Source organism: Anopheles coustani, chromosome 2 (genome assembly GCF_943734705.1).
Source record: "Anopheles coustani chromosome 2, idAnoCousDA_361_x.2, whole genome shotgun sequence".
Lineage (NCBI taxonomy): Eukaryota > Metazoa > Arthropoda > Insecta > Diptera > Culicidae > Anopheles > Anopheles coustani.
The window spans coordinates 13,095,597-13,110,776 of record NC_071289.1 but is presented as its reverse complement, the minus strand read 5'-3'; the positions used below and the strand labels follow the sequence as shown (position 1 = coordinate 13,110,776).

At 45.1% G+C, this 15,180-nt stretch overlaps 1 protein-coding gene across 5 annotated transcripts; it reads left to right on the top strand.

Annotated features, from left to right (window-relative positions):
• The first annotated feature begins 250 nt into the window (after nt 1-250).
• LOC131261903 (AF4/FMR2 family member lilli-like) lies at nt 251-14,777 on the top strand. Of its 5 annotated transcripts, none has more exons than XM_058263758.1 (5): nt 251-483; nt 1,225-1,538; nt 6,397-6,573; nt 8,450-11,660; nt 11,847-14,777. In XM_058263758.1, the coding sequence occupies exons 2-4, from the start codon at nt 1,536-1,538 to the stop codon at nt 10,142-10,144; spliced, it is 1,875 nt and encodes a 624-aa protein (XP_058119741.1). In that variant the 5' UTR covers nt 251-483; nt 1,225-1,535; the 3' UTR covers nt 10,145-11,660; nt 11,847-14,777. The 5 variants fall into 5 exon arrangements, with proteins under 5 accessions (XP_058119741.1, XP_058119740.1, XP_058119739.1 ...); XM_058263757.1 differs by having other exon boundaries at nt 251-488; XM_058263756.1 differs by having other exon boundaries at nt 251-623.
• Nucleotides 14,778-15,180: the final 403 nt, after the last annotated feature.

Below are 15,180 nucleotides of genomic sequence, written 5' to 3'. Positions count from 1 at the left end.
CACCGGCAATAATGATGCAGTATATGAAAAATAGTTTACCGGGGTATATGTTTGATGGGCAAACGATGTTTTAGGAAACCAAATATTCTGAATTTTTTAAATATTAAGCAATATATTAGTAACGAAAGTACCTGCTTGGTAATATTTTGAGTAACTAGTTAGTATTTTTATTATCGATACCTAGCAACAGTAGCTAGTTATACAGTTACAGCTCCCTTCAGTGATTTCAGTGTGCTAAGAGCAGCAGCTAGAGGCAGCAGCACAGCGAAAAGAAAGAAGTGTGAAAACAGTCGACCAGGCATTTTAGTGAGAAATTTACCTTTGCCAACACGCAAAACAACGAAACAAATAGCGCACACCGCCATTGCTTGCACAATTTCCCACCGTACGTAGCTATTGCCGTACCGTCGTGACCGAATCGTCGGCCAAGGAGTTCGCGTAGACAAAATTTAGAGCACTGCTATCTAGCAGTTGGCAAGGAGGGTAAGGTGTGTGGTAGAAAAAAAGCGAAGAATAAAAAAAAACGTTCACCCTGAAAAAGTTGACAATCGCCTTCGCCACGCTTCTTTCCCTCGTCGTCTTGCGTGTGACGTCGAATAAGAAAAAAGGAAAACCTAGCCAAGGTGCAAATAGCCATTCTTTTCCGTACTACGCACGCATTTTCAAAACGTGAAAACCGGGCATTGTCCAACAACAGTTTCCAGTACGCACGTTTTCGTTTTACTCTCTGCAGGCGCGTTAGATGAAAAAGAAGAATCTGGAACAGATTTGAGAAAAGTCGCAACGCAACCGTACAGTAGGGTAAAAAAAGCTGCCACGACGGTCGTCGGCCATCGGTGTCGACAGCAAAATCCAAAAATCGGTACAAGGACACTGAAACGCAAAACAAAAGGAAAGTAGGAAAACGTGAAGCCCGAGTATTATATTAGCCCCATTTTTGCAGTAAGGATAAAGTAGTAGTTGGCATAGCAAGGACGGTGCGTGTGTTTTGTTCTCGTAGGTCTGTGCGTGTGTGTGTGGTACGCAATAGAAAAAGCGATTGTTTTACTTATTTGATTCTGTTCTTTTGGAAAACAAGGAATACCGACTGATTTGCCGTTCGCTTGCAACATCATCGCCCGTACTGCTTATCATTGCAGCTCGCTACTTGTCGATACGTACATTCTTCTAGTCTCGAATTTCATCATCAATTTTCTTGTTTTTCGTGCCGCCTGCTACAAAAAGATCTGTGATCATCGACGAAGGAAAAGCGGCCCTCTTCTCTGCTCTAGTGTTTCGCCTATCCTGTCTTCTGTGTGCCTATTTTGCTGCCAGTGTGTGTGTGTGTGTGTGTGCGTGCGTGCGTGCGTGAAGTGTGTGAGAGAGAAAGAGAGAGAGAGAGTTGTGCGTGTGTTACCATCCGACGACAGTGTTTCGCGAGTGTTTAATCTTAAGAAGTAAAAGAAAATTCCATCACACATCAAGCCAACCTTCGCTGCAGAAGGAAAACTGGATAAATCATCCGTCCGTCCGTTCGGAAAGTTTGACGGCTGTAAATGGTAAGTTTGTAGGGAAACTAACAAACAAATAATAATCATGTTTTCGAAGCAGGAAACGTCTAGAACACCCTTCACTCCTAATAGAGTACTAAATTTAAAGACGATGTAACATCATGGGGATTACAATAAGGCATTGGAAAGCATACTGGGAAAATTACTGCCAACACCATCCCAAGGCTCCAGCAAACGGAACTGACCATTCTCACCAACGAAAATTCTTCCAACCCCTCGGGTGGAAAAGTCTTTCCCCCAGTTTTGCGTCCCGTGCCGGACACGTGTTGAATGACGCCGTAACATACGACGGAATTTGCCTGCATCGAAGCCTCCGGTGAAGCGAGCGAGCGAGCGAGAGCACATAATCCGCCTCTCTGTTCAACTCCCAGCTGAGGGCAACATTCGCAGCGCTGCTGCTGTTGAGGGTAGCAAAAGCAAAATGGCAGAAGCGAGAGCAAAAGCCGTATCTGTCCGTGTTTGTCCGACGTCGTGAGGAGGCACTGTGTGCGGCGGCTCTTTTGCCGTGTGGTTTTTTTCTCTTCATTTCTTTTTGCCGCCTCAAGACGGTGTGTATACAGCGCCGGATCAGCTTCTCGGGGAGTGTCAAGCACAAACACACCAAAAACCACTTCACACTCGCCGCTCGCCCTGTCTTATGTGAAGCAAAAGAACGGTAGAAAAGCGCGAAGAAGCTTACCAGAAAGAAAATGAAGCGGCGATATATTCGAATGACGACCATTTTGGTGCTGTTTTCTTACTTTCGTGGTAAGCTACTACCCCTCGTGCCTCCTCGTTGTGCGTGTTGGTTCTCTTCTCGTTTTGGTTTCCTTGCGATATCAGACGGAGATCTCTGTTCAATGTTTGTGCTACTGCGTTCGTCGTCTGCTAGGCAACGTGTTTTTTTTTTGCTTGTCTTCAAATTCATCAGCGCCCATCACGACGGTAGCCTTTTTTTTAATTTGTGTCAAACTTCTTCCCACCTTTCTCTGGGGATTCGATGACCTACAGCTTGCTTCCGCTACAGGGAGCAACAATGCTTGCTGTGTTGGTCACACAAGGATATGATTTCTTTCCTGACACAACTTTTACATTGATCTTGCTCCAGCCATTTTTTTTTGCTAGCCTGCCATGTTTTTCTTTGCTCCTTTCCCATAGCTAGTAATTGTACCATAGTTTTAATGAACAATTTTATAAAAAGAAGAAAATATTCATAAGTTATAAGTTTGAGAGTTTTAAATACAATTTAAGGCACTGTTAAATGCTTCAAGGCCCATGATAGCCATGTGAAATGCTTCAAGGACTCACGTACCGAATCGCAAGGAATCGAACATCTGCTGCTATTACACAGTGGGAACGTTGTTTACCCGATGCGGCAACAAACCTCCTGCTTTGCCCTGTCTGACTAGCAGTGATTTCTATTGGCAATTAAATAAAAACACACTAGAAATGACTAGTCTTTGGCACGATGATTGTGCCGGGGTGGTGATTTTCCATTTGTCATGTATGTGTGTACCGTAACCTCTGCCCTGCCATAACCATTCTTGAGGCACGTAACGATCGAGTCTTTTACAAGAGCCGAGCGCGAGGGAGGGTGTGTAGTATACGCTGATGACCTGCCCTTCCTTACGTGCCCTCCCGTGTTCCTCACTCCACCGTAAGGTTTTGCCTGGCAGGCAAATGTGTCCGAAAACAACATGCCAACGACGTCGTAATCATTGTCGCTATTTATATCCCGCGGTTAGTAGACTCGCCGCCGTTTTACACACAAACACACACTTCACCCAGGCCCAGCTGTGTAGTGAGCGCCAACACACAAACATGACTTTTTGTTTTTTTTTAAAAAGGACATAAAATACACGCACGTGCGCAGCGGACGAAACGCGAGATTCCCTTGTGCGAAAACACGTCAAATGGATGACTAGCTAGCGGGGTGTACTAAGACATTATAGTGCCAAACAATATTAGCAGGTGGGAAACGCCAGGGAAAAACGTAGTAGACCGTGAGTTAGGGGGCGGTATCATCATCTCCACCCCTTACTTGCCTCCCTGAGGGGGAGGTACTCAGTTTGGTACTTTGCGTTGTCCGTTTTTTTTTTCAAGATCGAGTTGACATTGCGCGGCAACGACCAGAACGAACCGTAGTGTAAGATGATGCGTAATATGCCCATCCCCAAGCACACGGGCGCAATGAATCGTCGAAAATCGGCCAAAAACACATACGAACAGCGAAAGCGATTAAAATGCAAATGATCGGCGCCGTATCGTTGCCACCAAAAGTGTACAACACACCACAAGCAAGTCCTCCACGATGCAATTCCCCACCAGTCAGTACTGCACATGGTGGTGGAGACTATGTACATAACCTTACCAAATCCCATCCCTACAGCCAACCCCGGGTGGGGGGGTTCACCCCAAAGAAGGTGGCGCAAGGTGTTGTTGGTTTATTTTACACCGCACTTAAGCAAACGATAACACGCGACGGCGATAAGAACGGCCGTTCCTGTGTGCGATCATTTAGAAGTCCTTCTCCCTTCGCGACCGCAGCGGAACGGACGGAGTTCTCCCAAAAAAAAAAGGCTATCGCGGCGGCTTCTCTCGGTGGTTGGTTGCGTAGGCTTTGTTTTTCCCTTTTTTAACGTCTTATAATAGAAACGATGGTAATTGTACGATAGAGAGGTGGTACGGTACGGTGCGCTACTTGCGTCTCGGAAAAGGTGCCATCCCCGATTGATTGGGAAACACCAATACGAACATTTGGGTGCTGCCACCTCGCGTTCTTCCGAACGTCTTGCTTCCTTCCAGTGCGAGAAGAGACGGCACCACCGGAAAGAGATTGCTGGTCGGTCGCCGCCGCCATTGCCATTCGGTGACTTTCGCTGGAGTGTGGGAATGAATTGCAGTTTCCCATTATGACGAAATACATCCATCCTGCAAAATCATGGAATCGTGCCGGACGTTATCACTGCAATCCTTATTTCCGCCGAAATCCAAAACCAGTGGAATCTACTCCGGCTTGGGTTGATCAAATATTATCTAAAAACCGCGTTGGACAGAAACGAAAAACCATGGGTTCAATGTAAATGGACCAGTAGGCTGTATGTAAATCAATTTGTCCTTGCAAAACTGTTTTTTTTTAAATATTTCTCACCTTTTGTGGTCATTGCTGCCCGGTAAGACTATTCGGTGAAAATGGTTTTTTTTTTTCGTGCGGCCCAATGTCGCGTATCAAATCTGTGAACAACAACGTAGTTTGACGTTTTTTCGGTACCCAGCACTGAATCCATACCGGTAGAAAAATGGCATAAAAATAAAGTTGCGAATGACGAATGAGGACGGACGTGGAGGAATGCAAAATCAAAACAAATAAACATCAGCTGTGCTGGTTAGGGTTCCTCCGATGGCAGTATAGATTGCTACACTACAATTCGAAAACATAAATAATGTTTACGCTTAGAATTATCGAGTTACTTTGTAGACGGTCAAAAAACTTTTCCGATTTGCTAAATTTATATTCGAGGTCATCCAAAATTGTTTCTAATTTTATCAAAGGTATGAAACAAGATGCGAGATGAAGCATGTTTTGTTCGGACTTTCCAGTTCTTGTGTTCAACAAGAACGATAATGCATGTCTGGGAGAGATCTTTTTTGGGTATCATTAATTATTGTATTCAGCCGCGTAAGATTTATATTTTAGATATTTATTCTGATAGTAAAATAATTCAGCGATGGGTTTGCCTGTCACCATTACGCAATCGGTTTATTATTATAATCATTTGCAAATACCATTTTAAATTACGCATTGGATTCACTGTTCATGAGACTTTGTATCGAAAAATTAGAAATCAATTTTCATGCAACATGTGCACATGGTCGACCAAACGTGTTTCTTCACTGTTTAACAAACAGGGAACAATAAATGTAGGACAGTAAACAGCAGCAGCAGCAGTACGATGCACATGTGTTTGGGACAATCGCTCCTATTAAGCCTGATGATGATAAGATTGATAATAATATTTTGAAAACGGTCGCCAGGCAGCAGCAACAGTAGCAGTGGTAGCGGGCATTAGGGTGGGATTAACGTTTCTTTCTCCGCCATCGCTGACAAACAAACCCGCGGGGGCATTAATAGGACGAACGTCACAATGAAGGTTGATGGAAAATTTTACTTTCATTCGAAACGCCAATGATGAACCGAACGCCACGCCACACAGAAACAATCAAACGTGGTTGAATTCCTCCTGGATTTTGCTTCAAGTGCAAATGCTTTCCTTCCTCGTCGAAGCGACCAGAGAGGTGGCATACGTTTCTGCAGCGTGTGTTTTATTTTTCGCGAGCCACAGAGCATTGATAAGAAAGTGAGAGCTACCGCTGTGCATTCTTGCTCGTACAAGAACCAACAGCATTGAAACATGCTAAAAATGGTTTGGTTGGGTCGAATGGGTCGAATCAAAAGTCAGCTAGTAAAAAATAAAAAAGATTGCCCAAACCCCCCAGGGTCAGATTCATTCACACCGCGCGACGAGCGGGTTGCAGTTTTCCGCACGCCTGCATCATCTCTCCATCCTGGGGCGCACGTTATCGGCAGGTTTGGCGCTTATCGCGAACCACAACCGACGCAAAACGCGGTCGTACGGCAACGGTCCCTTCACCTAAACATTCCATTCAGCTGTACTGCACTGGCGTTTGCGTTGTGGTTTCTGTGGATCCTGCTGTGCTGCGATAGAGTAGAAACAGTATAGGGAATGGTGCGTCCATGAATCGGAGGAACGAGAGGAATGAATTTTTAAATTCAAGTTTCAAACATACTTTGATCGATATTATTTTTAATATACGTTCACCTTTATCTATTCTCGAAAAACAACAGATGGCTCTCAACATTGCCGTGCCGATGTCGGGCGTTGGTGATCTCCTGGATGGATTCGGACTGCTGTCGCCAATTTCGCCCGTCAGCATCGGCTGCCACAGTAGCCGGAAGGAGGCGGTGTCCCCCGTTGGCAGCGAGTCCAGCGGCGTTAGTTCGTTGGATTTGGAAGATATCAAGGTAAGTTAACGAATGTCGTCCTCGGGTGGAGAGACCTCGGTTGTTATTAGTTTACTGAAGGGATTGGATGATTTAAGTGCTCGAAAACAATTTCCTAGCCTTACTGATTCTAAATTTATTTTACAGTCTCATATTAACAATCTGCTTCTCGGAAGAGCAATCACTAATTACAACACATTTACTCTGGTGTCAAAGCAAATCCCGGAAGGTATCCTTTTTTTCATTTTTGGGCCTGAACCAAATCTAGCTGAAAATGTGTGCATCGTTCGTCAGATGTGTGGCTGGCTGGCTTGCATTACCTAAAGTGTCTCATGATTATGCCCTACCCTACCCTTCTTGGGCGCAGCAGCTGCACCCCGAGCGGACAAAACACGTGCATAAGAAGAGCGGAAGAAAATAGCCGTCCATGACCTTTTTTTTCTCCAGTTTCCCTTTAGAAAAGAATGTTTGGCATTGGTTTATCCTTTTCGATGGTAAATCATGGTTTAATAAGATACCCCCTCGGAGAGCCGGGGCTAAGGCGTGTGGGGAAAGGCAGAGGCCAGGGATGAAGCAGGAAGAACCGACAGCTGCTGCTGCTTATTTGAAGGCGCTTTTGGTTCCGTTCATCGCCCTGCCCAACAATGCATGTGCGTGTGATCTGCTTTCCCAAAACCTCCGAAAGACGAAAGAAGATCCTTTTCCAGGTACGAAGAGAAATTCGGTCTCCTTTCTGGAACTACCTGGTCGTACGCATTTACCTGAATTGTGGCATCGTAGTAAATCATATTTTTTCTACGTTGCCAAGGTAACGAAAATTACCAACGCCAGAGCAACTTTGATATATGAGCTCGTTGTGGAAAAGAACAACGACAAAATTTTAAATCATTCAAGTTACATAACATTGATTCAGAGGTAGAATTAAACGACGTTTAATTTACATCGCTCTGCTGTGCATTAAAACATTTGATTTCTGGATTTGCAAATCGGTTCCACTCCGATTCACCTCAATCGTACATGAGTCCGTTCTTGAGGATCATCCGCCGGGTCATTCGAGCACGATGGTAAATCACGGCCGCTCGCGTGCAATCCATGAACGTCGTCGGGGGGTATCCGCAGGCCATCGGGGGGAGTAACCCATGGCAACAACATGCACAAGGTCCTCCACGGCAAGTTTTCGACCCGGCACAACAGCACGCGTAGAATCCTCCACCGCAGCAAAGTTGGTCACACGCGAAACTGCACGTCATCTTCCGATCGGCCGGCACAGGCGGAGATCACGACGATTTTTTGCCCAATCGTAGCGACAGATGCAATTTGATGCTACCGGACTGTAACCGTAACCGCAGCAGTAACAGTTACTGCTAAAGCACGATAGTTGTGGCGAGTAGCCGCAAGAATAGTACGGTCCACCGTAGCGATTCGGATAAAGGCACGTTGGTGTGGTATAATAGCAGGAGTAATACGTCGGGCTGCAAAACATGACGAACTACCAATCAAGTCAAGTTTGGCAGAAATTAAGTAATTGCTCGCAATGGCTTAACTTTCATACTTACATAATTAGATTTTTTTTTAATTTTCTTCACTAAAAATTTGGTTGCAAACACGTGTTTCCGCAATGAAGTTTGGTTCAGTAATGCATGAACATTGGTTAAACGGTGTCAAATGCAATTCGTAAATGAGTACTTGATGATTTTTTGCTACGGAGGCCGTTGCTATGGTGGAAAACAAAAGACAATGGTGGAAAAATTTATGTTTTCAATGGAGAAAATCGTTATGCTAATTATTAGATAAAATTAAGTTTTTTAAAGCTCCAAACTTGATTTAAATGCTCTATTGGCAAAGATTTTTTTTAAAACTATTAATCTAATTTGTAAATATATTTCCTCTTTTTTAGAAACAAACACCATCACCGCCAACTCTTCCCGACGAGTCCAAGGAAAATTCGGACTCATCGACCGGTGGCTCATCGTCCCCGTCGTCGGACTCGTCCTCCTCGTCCGCTGCATCGACCATATCGACGACCTCGTCCAGAACTACGTCCACCTCTTCCTCGTCCTCGTCGGCTTCGTCGGACGATGACGGCAGCCAGTCGGCGGAGGAGAGCGACCGAAAGCAGCAGCTCTCCCAGGACGAGCCGACGAGCGACAGTGCCCTTCCGTTCTCGCCGCTTCCCTCGCCGACGTCGTCCCTCGCGTCGGCCGGTGTTAGCGAGTCGAACGAATCACCACAGCCGCCAACCATCGGTGTGGCGGTTCCCACCGTGAACAACAACGCTTCGACTCCGTCATCCTCGCCGACACCGCCGACCAAGCTGTGGTCCACCTACGGTGAAACGCTGTTTGTCTCGCCCTTCCTACCGATAGCGCCGGTCACCATCACCTCCACAACGGAGCCCATTTACCGCCTACCGCGCCCAGCCATCCGTTACGCAAACCGCGACATTCTCGACCTGGCCAGCAACATCCGCTGGAACGGTGGAGCCGGTGGACCCGGTGATTTCGCGGTGCACTTTGCCGAACTGCCGGAGACGCATAACATTCAGCTGTTCCTGAACAACCGCTCCCAGTACCACCGGCTCGGACCGAACGGACACATCCAGGAGTACCGTATGGCGTCGTGCGAGTGCTGCGACTTCAAGTATCCAGTGAACGCTGTTGTTGGAGGCGCTGCTGGTGCTAACCACCAGGTTACAGCTTCGACCGGCATCATCCCGATCAACTTCGGGTTGAATATTTCACAACAGCAGCAGCAGCAACATCAACAGCAACAGCAACAGCAACAGTTGCAACAACAGCAGCGACTTCGAATGCAGCAGCAACAGCAGTTGCAGCAGCAGCAGCAACAACAACAGTTTCCATACCGCTTTAACAACAACAATGTGACGACCACCAACGGAGTTAATGGCATGGGACGCGAGTACAACATGTACCAGCAGCAGCAACAGCCGGCTGCCATGGGCAACAATGGCGTCGGAGGAATGTCCTCCCGATTCAACGCTGGCGGCTATGGTGGTGGTGGTTCTTCGTCGAATGGCGCAGCGGGCGGTGGTTTCTACAACAACAACAGTTCCACCCTGATGGGCCGTGACCATCTCAACCCGATGGCTTCAGCGCTGCAACAGCAGCAACAGTACTTCGGTGGCAACCTAAAAGGAATCTCTCCACCGAACGGTGGCGCCACCTCGTCTGCCTCGTCTTCGTCCCTCCGCCAGCAGCAGTTTGAAATGCTGCAGCAGAAACAGCAGTACGGTAGCAACTACCCCCTAGGGGCGGGAAACAATAATGGTGGTGCCGTTCCGGCCGTTCTTTCCGTTGCCGCACGACTTCAGCAGCAGCAGCAGCAGCAGCAACAGTCGTCGCAGTACTACAAGAAGAACCAATCGATGCGCTACGGTGGTGGGGCTCAGTCGGGTGCTGCGTCCTCGTCCGTTTCATCATCGTTGGCCGGTGCCTCGAACGGTGCCTCCAACTGGAAGAACTCGACGGTCAACAGCAACAACATCCACGACACCACCGCGAAGTTGCTAATGGAGCTGAACAAAATCCAGCAACAACAGCAGCAACCCTCCTACTACTCACCTTTCCTGTAAAAAGAGGCGCATCAGGTGGCGATGGGAGCGGCCAGCTGCATTTGACGGGGGAAAGAGAACGGAAATCGCGACGATATATGCACTTGTGATGCACAAGTGTAACCAATTCCATCCCCTCCCACCTTTCCATCCTCCAACTCCGGAGAGCATGTTGAGATTATTCCATCGGGGGAAAAAACTAGGACGCGGATGAAATGATGGTGGATGGAATGCACGAAAGGTGAAGAACAAGTTGAGATAAACACGGAGAAGGAGAGAGAAAGAGAGAAGCATAGAGGGCAACACATCGACAACATCCGTTGCGCGCCCCATCTCGCCATCGTTACCAAAGTTGCCAAAGCCGGAGCAGAATGTGAATGTTTTCTTTTTTTTTTTATAATTTGTTAATCCTCGTAATCGACATCCATGTCCACACGGCTCTCCTTCTTTATCTCTCAGTATAGTAAAATTACTAAAATTAAACAACGGGAGGCTACAATTCCCGTTTTTCGCGCGGTCTCTAACAACACTCCTGAACGTTGGCCGTATAGTAAAAGAAAAGCAAGGGAAGCATAGCAAAACGTAGAAAGCCAACGTCGTGCAAGGAGAGAGATCCCTAGTCCAGCAATCACCACCCATCCATCTACAAACCCCCATGTGAATGATGTACGGTTGTTGTACGTCCGTTCTGCAGCTAGGACAGGAAGAATATGACATTCTATTTGTCATGACTGCGCGCAACCCTCCTCCAATGTCCACAACTACTTCTTACGCTGCTGGTGCAGCGGTTGTTATGTGTTGCCGAGAGGGAGGGAGGAGGAAGACGACAAGAAAAGGATACCCAAAAGGTTTCGACCGCATATTATTACGTTGTTCCTAAGAGTAATTAAGTTTTGAATACAGCAATGCAATGCAATGCGCCTCACCAGCCCTAAGTATAGAAGAAAAAATACACCCGCTTGTGAGTAGCAAAGCGAAGAGAACAGTGATATTCAGAGCAATTCGCCAATCGCGCCACCCAAAACGCAACGCACCATCACCAACCGAGCCCGATACGCGCAGCATCATCAGCCGGAAACAAATGTGTAAAATAAATGTGTAATACGCCTTTCCAACGACCGATCGATGCAAGTTACTGCAGCAGCGTCAGCCGGGTCCAGTCCAGCCACCACTTGCACTTGCACTTACGGCCTAGTCATATTAAAGGTCGTGAAAATCGTGTATTTTACTATCGCTGATCATCGTACATTCCTCGCACGAGAGGAGGGACGTGATTAAAACGTAACAACTTCTACCACCAGCGCTGTCCTCCTCCTTCTTCGGCAGCGAGAATGTCAATGTAACGAGGCATGCAAAGGCTGGATGATGCGGAAAACATACTGCTGTGTACCAACGTCAAACAGCGGGGGCGGAGGAGAGACGAGAGAAAGAGCACAGAGAGCAAGACAGAGAGAAAGACAACGAGGGAAAGAGTGTGTGATATTCATGAAAATATCTACGACTCGATTTCTTCACGACATCTTTCGGATATCATTCCGTAAGTAAACCTGAGTGTTGTAAAAATCAAAGTTAGCTTAGGTTAGCATCTTAGTCTTAAGCCTACTGTGTTCATCACATTTCTTACATTTATAACAAGCACCAAAAATACCTGCCACTCATAAAAAGTTTGAAATCTAACATCGTTAACAACGTGTGTCTTATTTTCTTTCTCGACCCGCTCTAGGTTGCAATCTTCCAGTTATTTTCGTATGTAAGCAAACCCCCTGAAGCAGCAAAATACACAACACAAGACGACGAAGTGAGCTCTTTTTCTTGTGCTCTAAAATCCGCCATCCTGGTGCACCCCTGGGCTTATCGAACGAACCAACGATGCAACGACCCCGCAACGATCACTACCAGCACACGGCTGGCTGCAGCATCCATCCGCACCGGCAATCATCACTCTCTACGCGTAGGCATGAAACAAAGTGAGTCGTTTTGAGGTACACGAACGAAAGTATTCTCTACACACAAGCTAAAAGGTTAAGTTTAATACGAACGTTTACATCTGCGATGGAAAAGAAGTTACACGTGTGTGCTCTATACCACACCAAAAGCGAAAACCTGTGAGACAAAGAGGAATCGGGAGGGAAGGAAGCGTGCGAAAGAACGCGGCCGGAACAAATCAATGTTAGATTAGGATATACGAAAGCAACAGCAAAATGCTGCGAAGTCACTGAGTGTGACTCCTTGAAAGTATCGGCTAGCTAAAAAAGTAGAATTAGAAAAGCTTATCTGTACAATCTATAAAAAAACACACACACAAACACACAATACTGTAAGTAATTTAAGCGGGTGAAACAACACACAGTGCAGGATTATTTAAAAGATGTGTTTGGCAGTGTTCCTGTGGCGTGGGTAGTCCAAGGGACGATGTGGGATTCTAAAGGAAATGTGTCTTTGACTAAACACCACACCACAAACATACCCACAGACACAAACACACACAAACACGCGCGAAGATACGGAAAACAAATCTTTTTTAGTGAACTACTAGTGAAAAGAAAAATGAATAGGTTGACTAATGACTACTATTATGATATAATTACGATTATTACTACGGCTCTATTATATACATATATATTTACCCTTTAGTATGTACGACTACGATTACTGCTACGATATCCATGTAAGAGTAGGATTTATTGGCCGTGAGCAGTAAAAACTGCACCATTAGAGAAGAAACGAAAAGAATCGTCGGTCAATGATGAGTTTGGAATCTTTTTTTCCCAGCTCCTACGATCATTCAGTACCACCACCCACCCCACCCACCGGGAGTCGCGCGCGGGGGTGGCTAACTAACAAAGTAATGCATAGCAAAAAGAGACTTAATTAAAAATCGTTTCATAATCAATGCCTAACTGTATGTGTGGAACGAATGTTTGAAATTACGCTAAAGAAATGTGTGGGCGAAAAAAATTACATTCAATCACTCAAAGACAAGGTGCACATTCAGTCATACACCCACACACCCAGGCAGATACACATCTTAAATAGGCTGGTGATAATGTTGACCCCAAAACGTAGTAGCGATAGAAGAAACGAAAAACACAGTTCCCGAAATGATGGTGGAAGAGGAGCGGAAAAGGGTAGTTTTAAAATGTGAAGGGACAGTCCCTGTAGCAGTTATGTATAGGTGGTAGAATTTAATTCGTTATAGCTCGAAAGCGGTAGAAAGTAGTCATGAGTAATTACAGTAGTGGTTTCCTTTTCTTTTTTAAATGTTGAACTCTAGTTTTCATCCAGTCTGTTGAATTGATTGAACTCGAAATGAAGAAAAATAACATACAAACAAACGGAATATGCAACTTTATCATCGTCATTGTGAACTAAGTAAACACACCTTGCGTTGTTGTGGTAAGAAGGATGTGCTTGCGTATCCTTTTGCACCAGAGAGGCATGAGAATATGTCAAGTTAGACAGCATACCACGGTAGCAAATGGTTGGAGGGAGGAGGGGGACGAAGAAATGATAAACACAGAGGTACAAACGAATCGAAACGAAACGAAATGCGCACTACAGGGAGATTTGTATTATCTAAGTAGCCCGTTGTTGTGGTGTGGTTATAAGGATCGGGTGTAACGGAGAAAACGGAAAGCAAGGTTTCGCTAAGAACAACACACACATACACAATCACGTACATCTCCTAGTAAGTGAAAAAGAAACAAGATTTATGTAGCGAGAGAGCAAAGAACGGATGTAATTTAGAGTGGCCAAATCCGTCGATGATCGCAGGGAGAGCAAAGTTGAATGCGAATTTAGTGAGAATTTTATCATCGTGTTATATTAATATTTTCCTAATCTTAACGTTATCTTGTTTCGTATCTTTTAGAGAACTTGACGCACTTTTTACTTATCATACTTGTATACTCCTACCCTCCCCGCCTCTTGCTCGTTTGCTGCAAAACCAGAACTGAATATTGTTGAAATTTTGTTACCTTACATTGTTGTGTTAGTTTGAATAGTTTTTTTTCCTTTTCTTTTTTTTTTGTAGTTTTACCATATCGATATTTCACGCAAGTAACAAACCACAACCGGTAGCGACATGTATGTGACTGATGTTAATGCTTAAAAAACGGGCAAAGGATTAAATCCGATTAAAGACCACACTTTTAATGTGTGAGTGTATTGGTTTTGTGTAGCTCTGAAATTCCTTGCAATATTTGCTTTCTTTTGGGCTTTGTGATGATGTGAAGATTATCAAGGAAAAAAGGGGTTTCCATCATTAGATAATTTCCTGCAATAATGGAGTGGAATCGCTGGATTTCAGTTTTTTTTTTATATTTTATCCGCGTAACACATTCTTTAAATTTCTCCACCATTCGTTAGAGGTATTTTTTCCTACAATATTTGTTAAGAAAAGCTAATGCATTAAAAGTTCGATCCAAACACACACACACCCACAACTACAGCTTACAGTTTATCGTCAACAAAATGGTACGGAGAGATAGCGCGAGAAAAATAAAAAGTCCTTTATCCGGACAACACATTTTAGCTCGTTTGCTTGCTGTGCCCACCTTGCCTTGCACCTGTCGCGCATCTAAAACCCAATACACCGGGGTAAAATGACAGAAGGAAACGAGAGTGCCACTTAAAAGAAAAAGAACTGAAATAACGCAAAAGAAATGAAATCAAAACTTGTGATAATAGTAGTAGTAATAGTAGGTCAGCTGTTAGTTGGGAAGGAATCACGCTTTTTTCACATGTTTGTGTAACAATATGCGATTTGAGTCCGTCGTCCATGATTTCTTCCGTTAAATATTGTTTCATTTTTATTGCCACCCAAGAACTACTATCATGGCTATCGGCGACGAAGAAGACAACTAATGCGCCACCATCCTGTTTGGTGTGCGCCTCAGTTAGGAATATTATCATCTCCCGCTCAAAGGAAAACGTGGTTTGGTGTCGAAACATCTTGATCTAGTATGTAGTGAGCGAACCAAGGATTGCTAGGGTTGTAGAATAAACAAAACAAACAAGTAGAATTACGAAGAGTATGTTGTGCGTTAGGCAGTGAA

Bases quoted from the DNA above. Each gene is read 5' to 3' on its own strand.
- LOC131261903 (XM_058263758.1), top strand. The intron at 6,574-8,449 runs GTAAGTTAACGA...CCTCTTTTTTAG, and splicing joins TGGATTTGGAAGATATCAAG to AAACAAACACCATCACCGCC.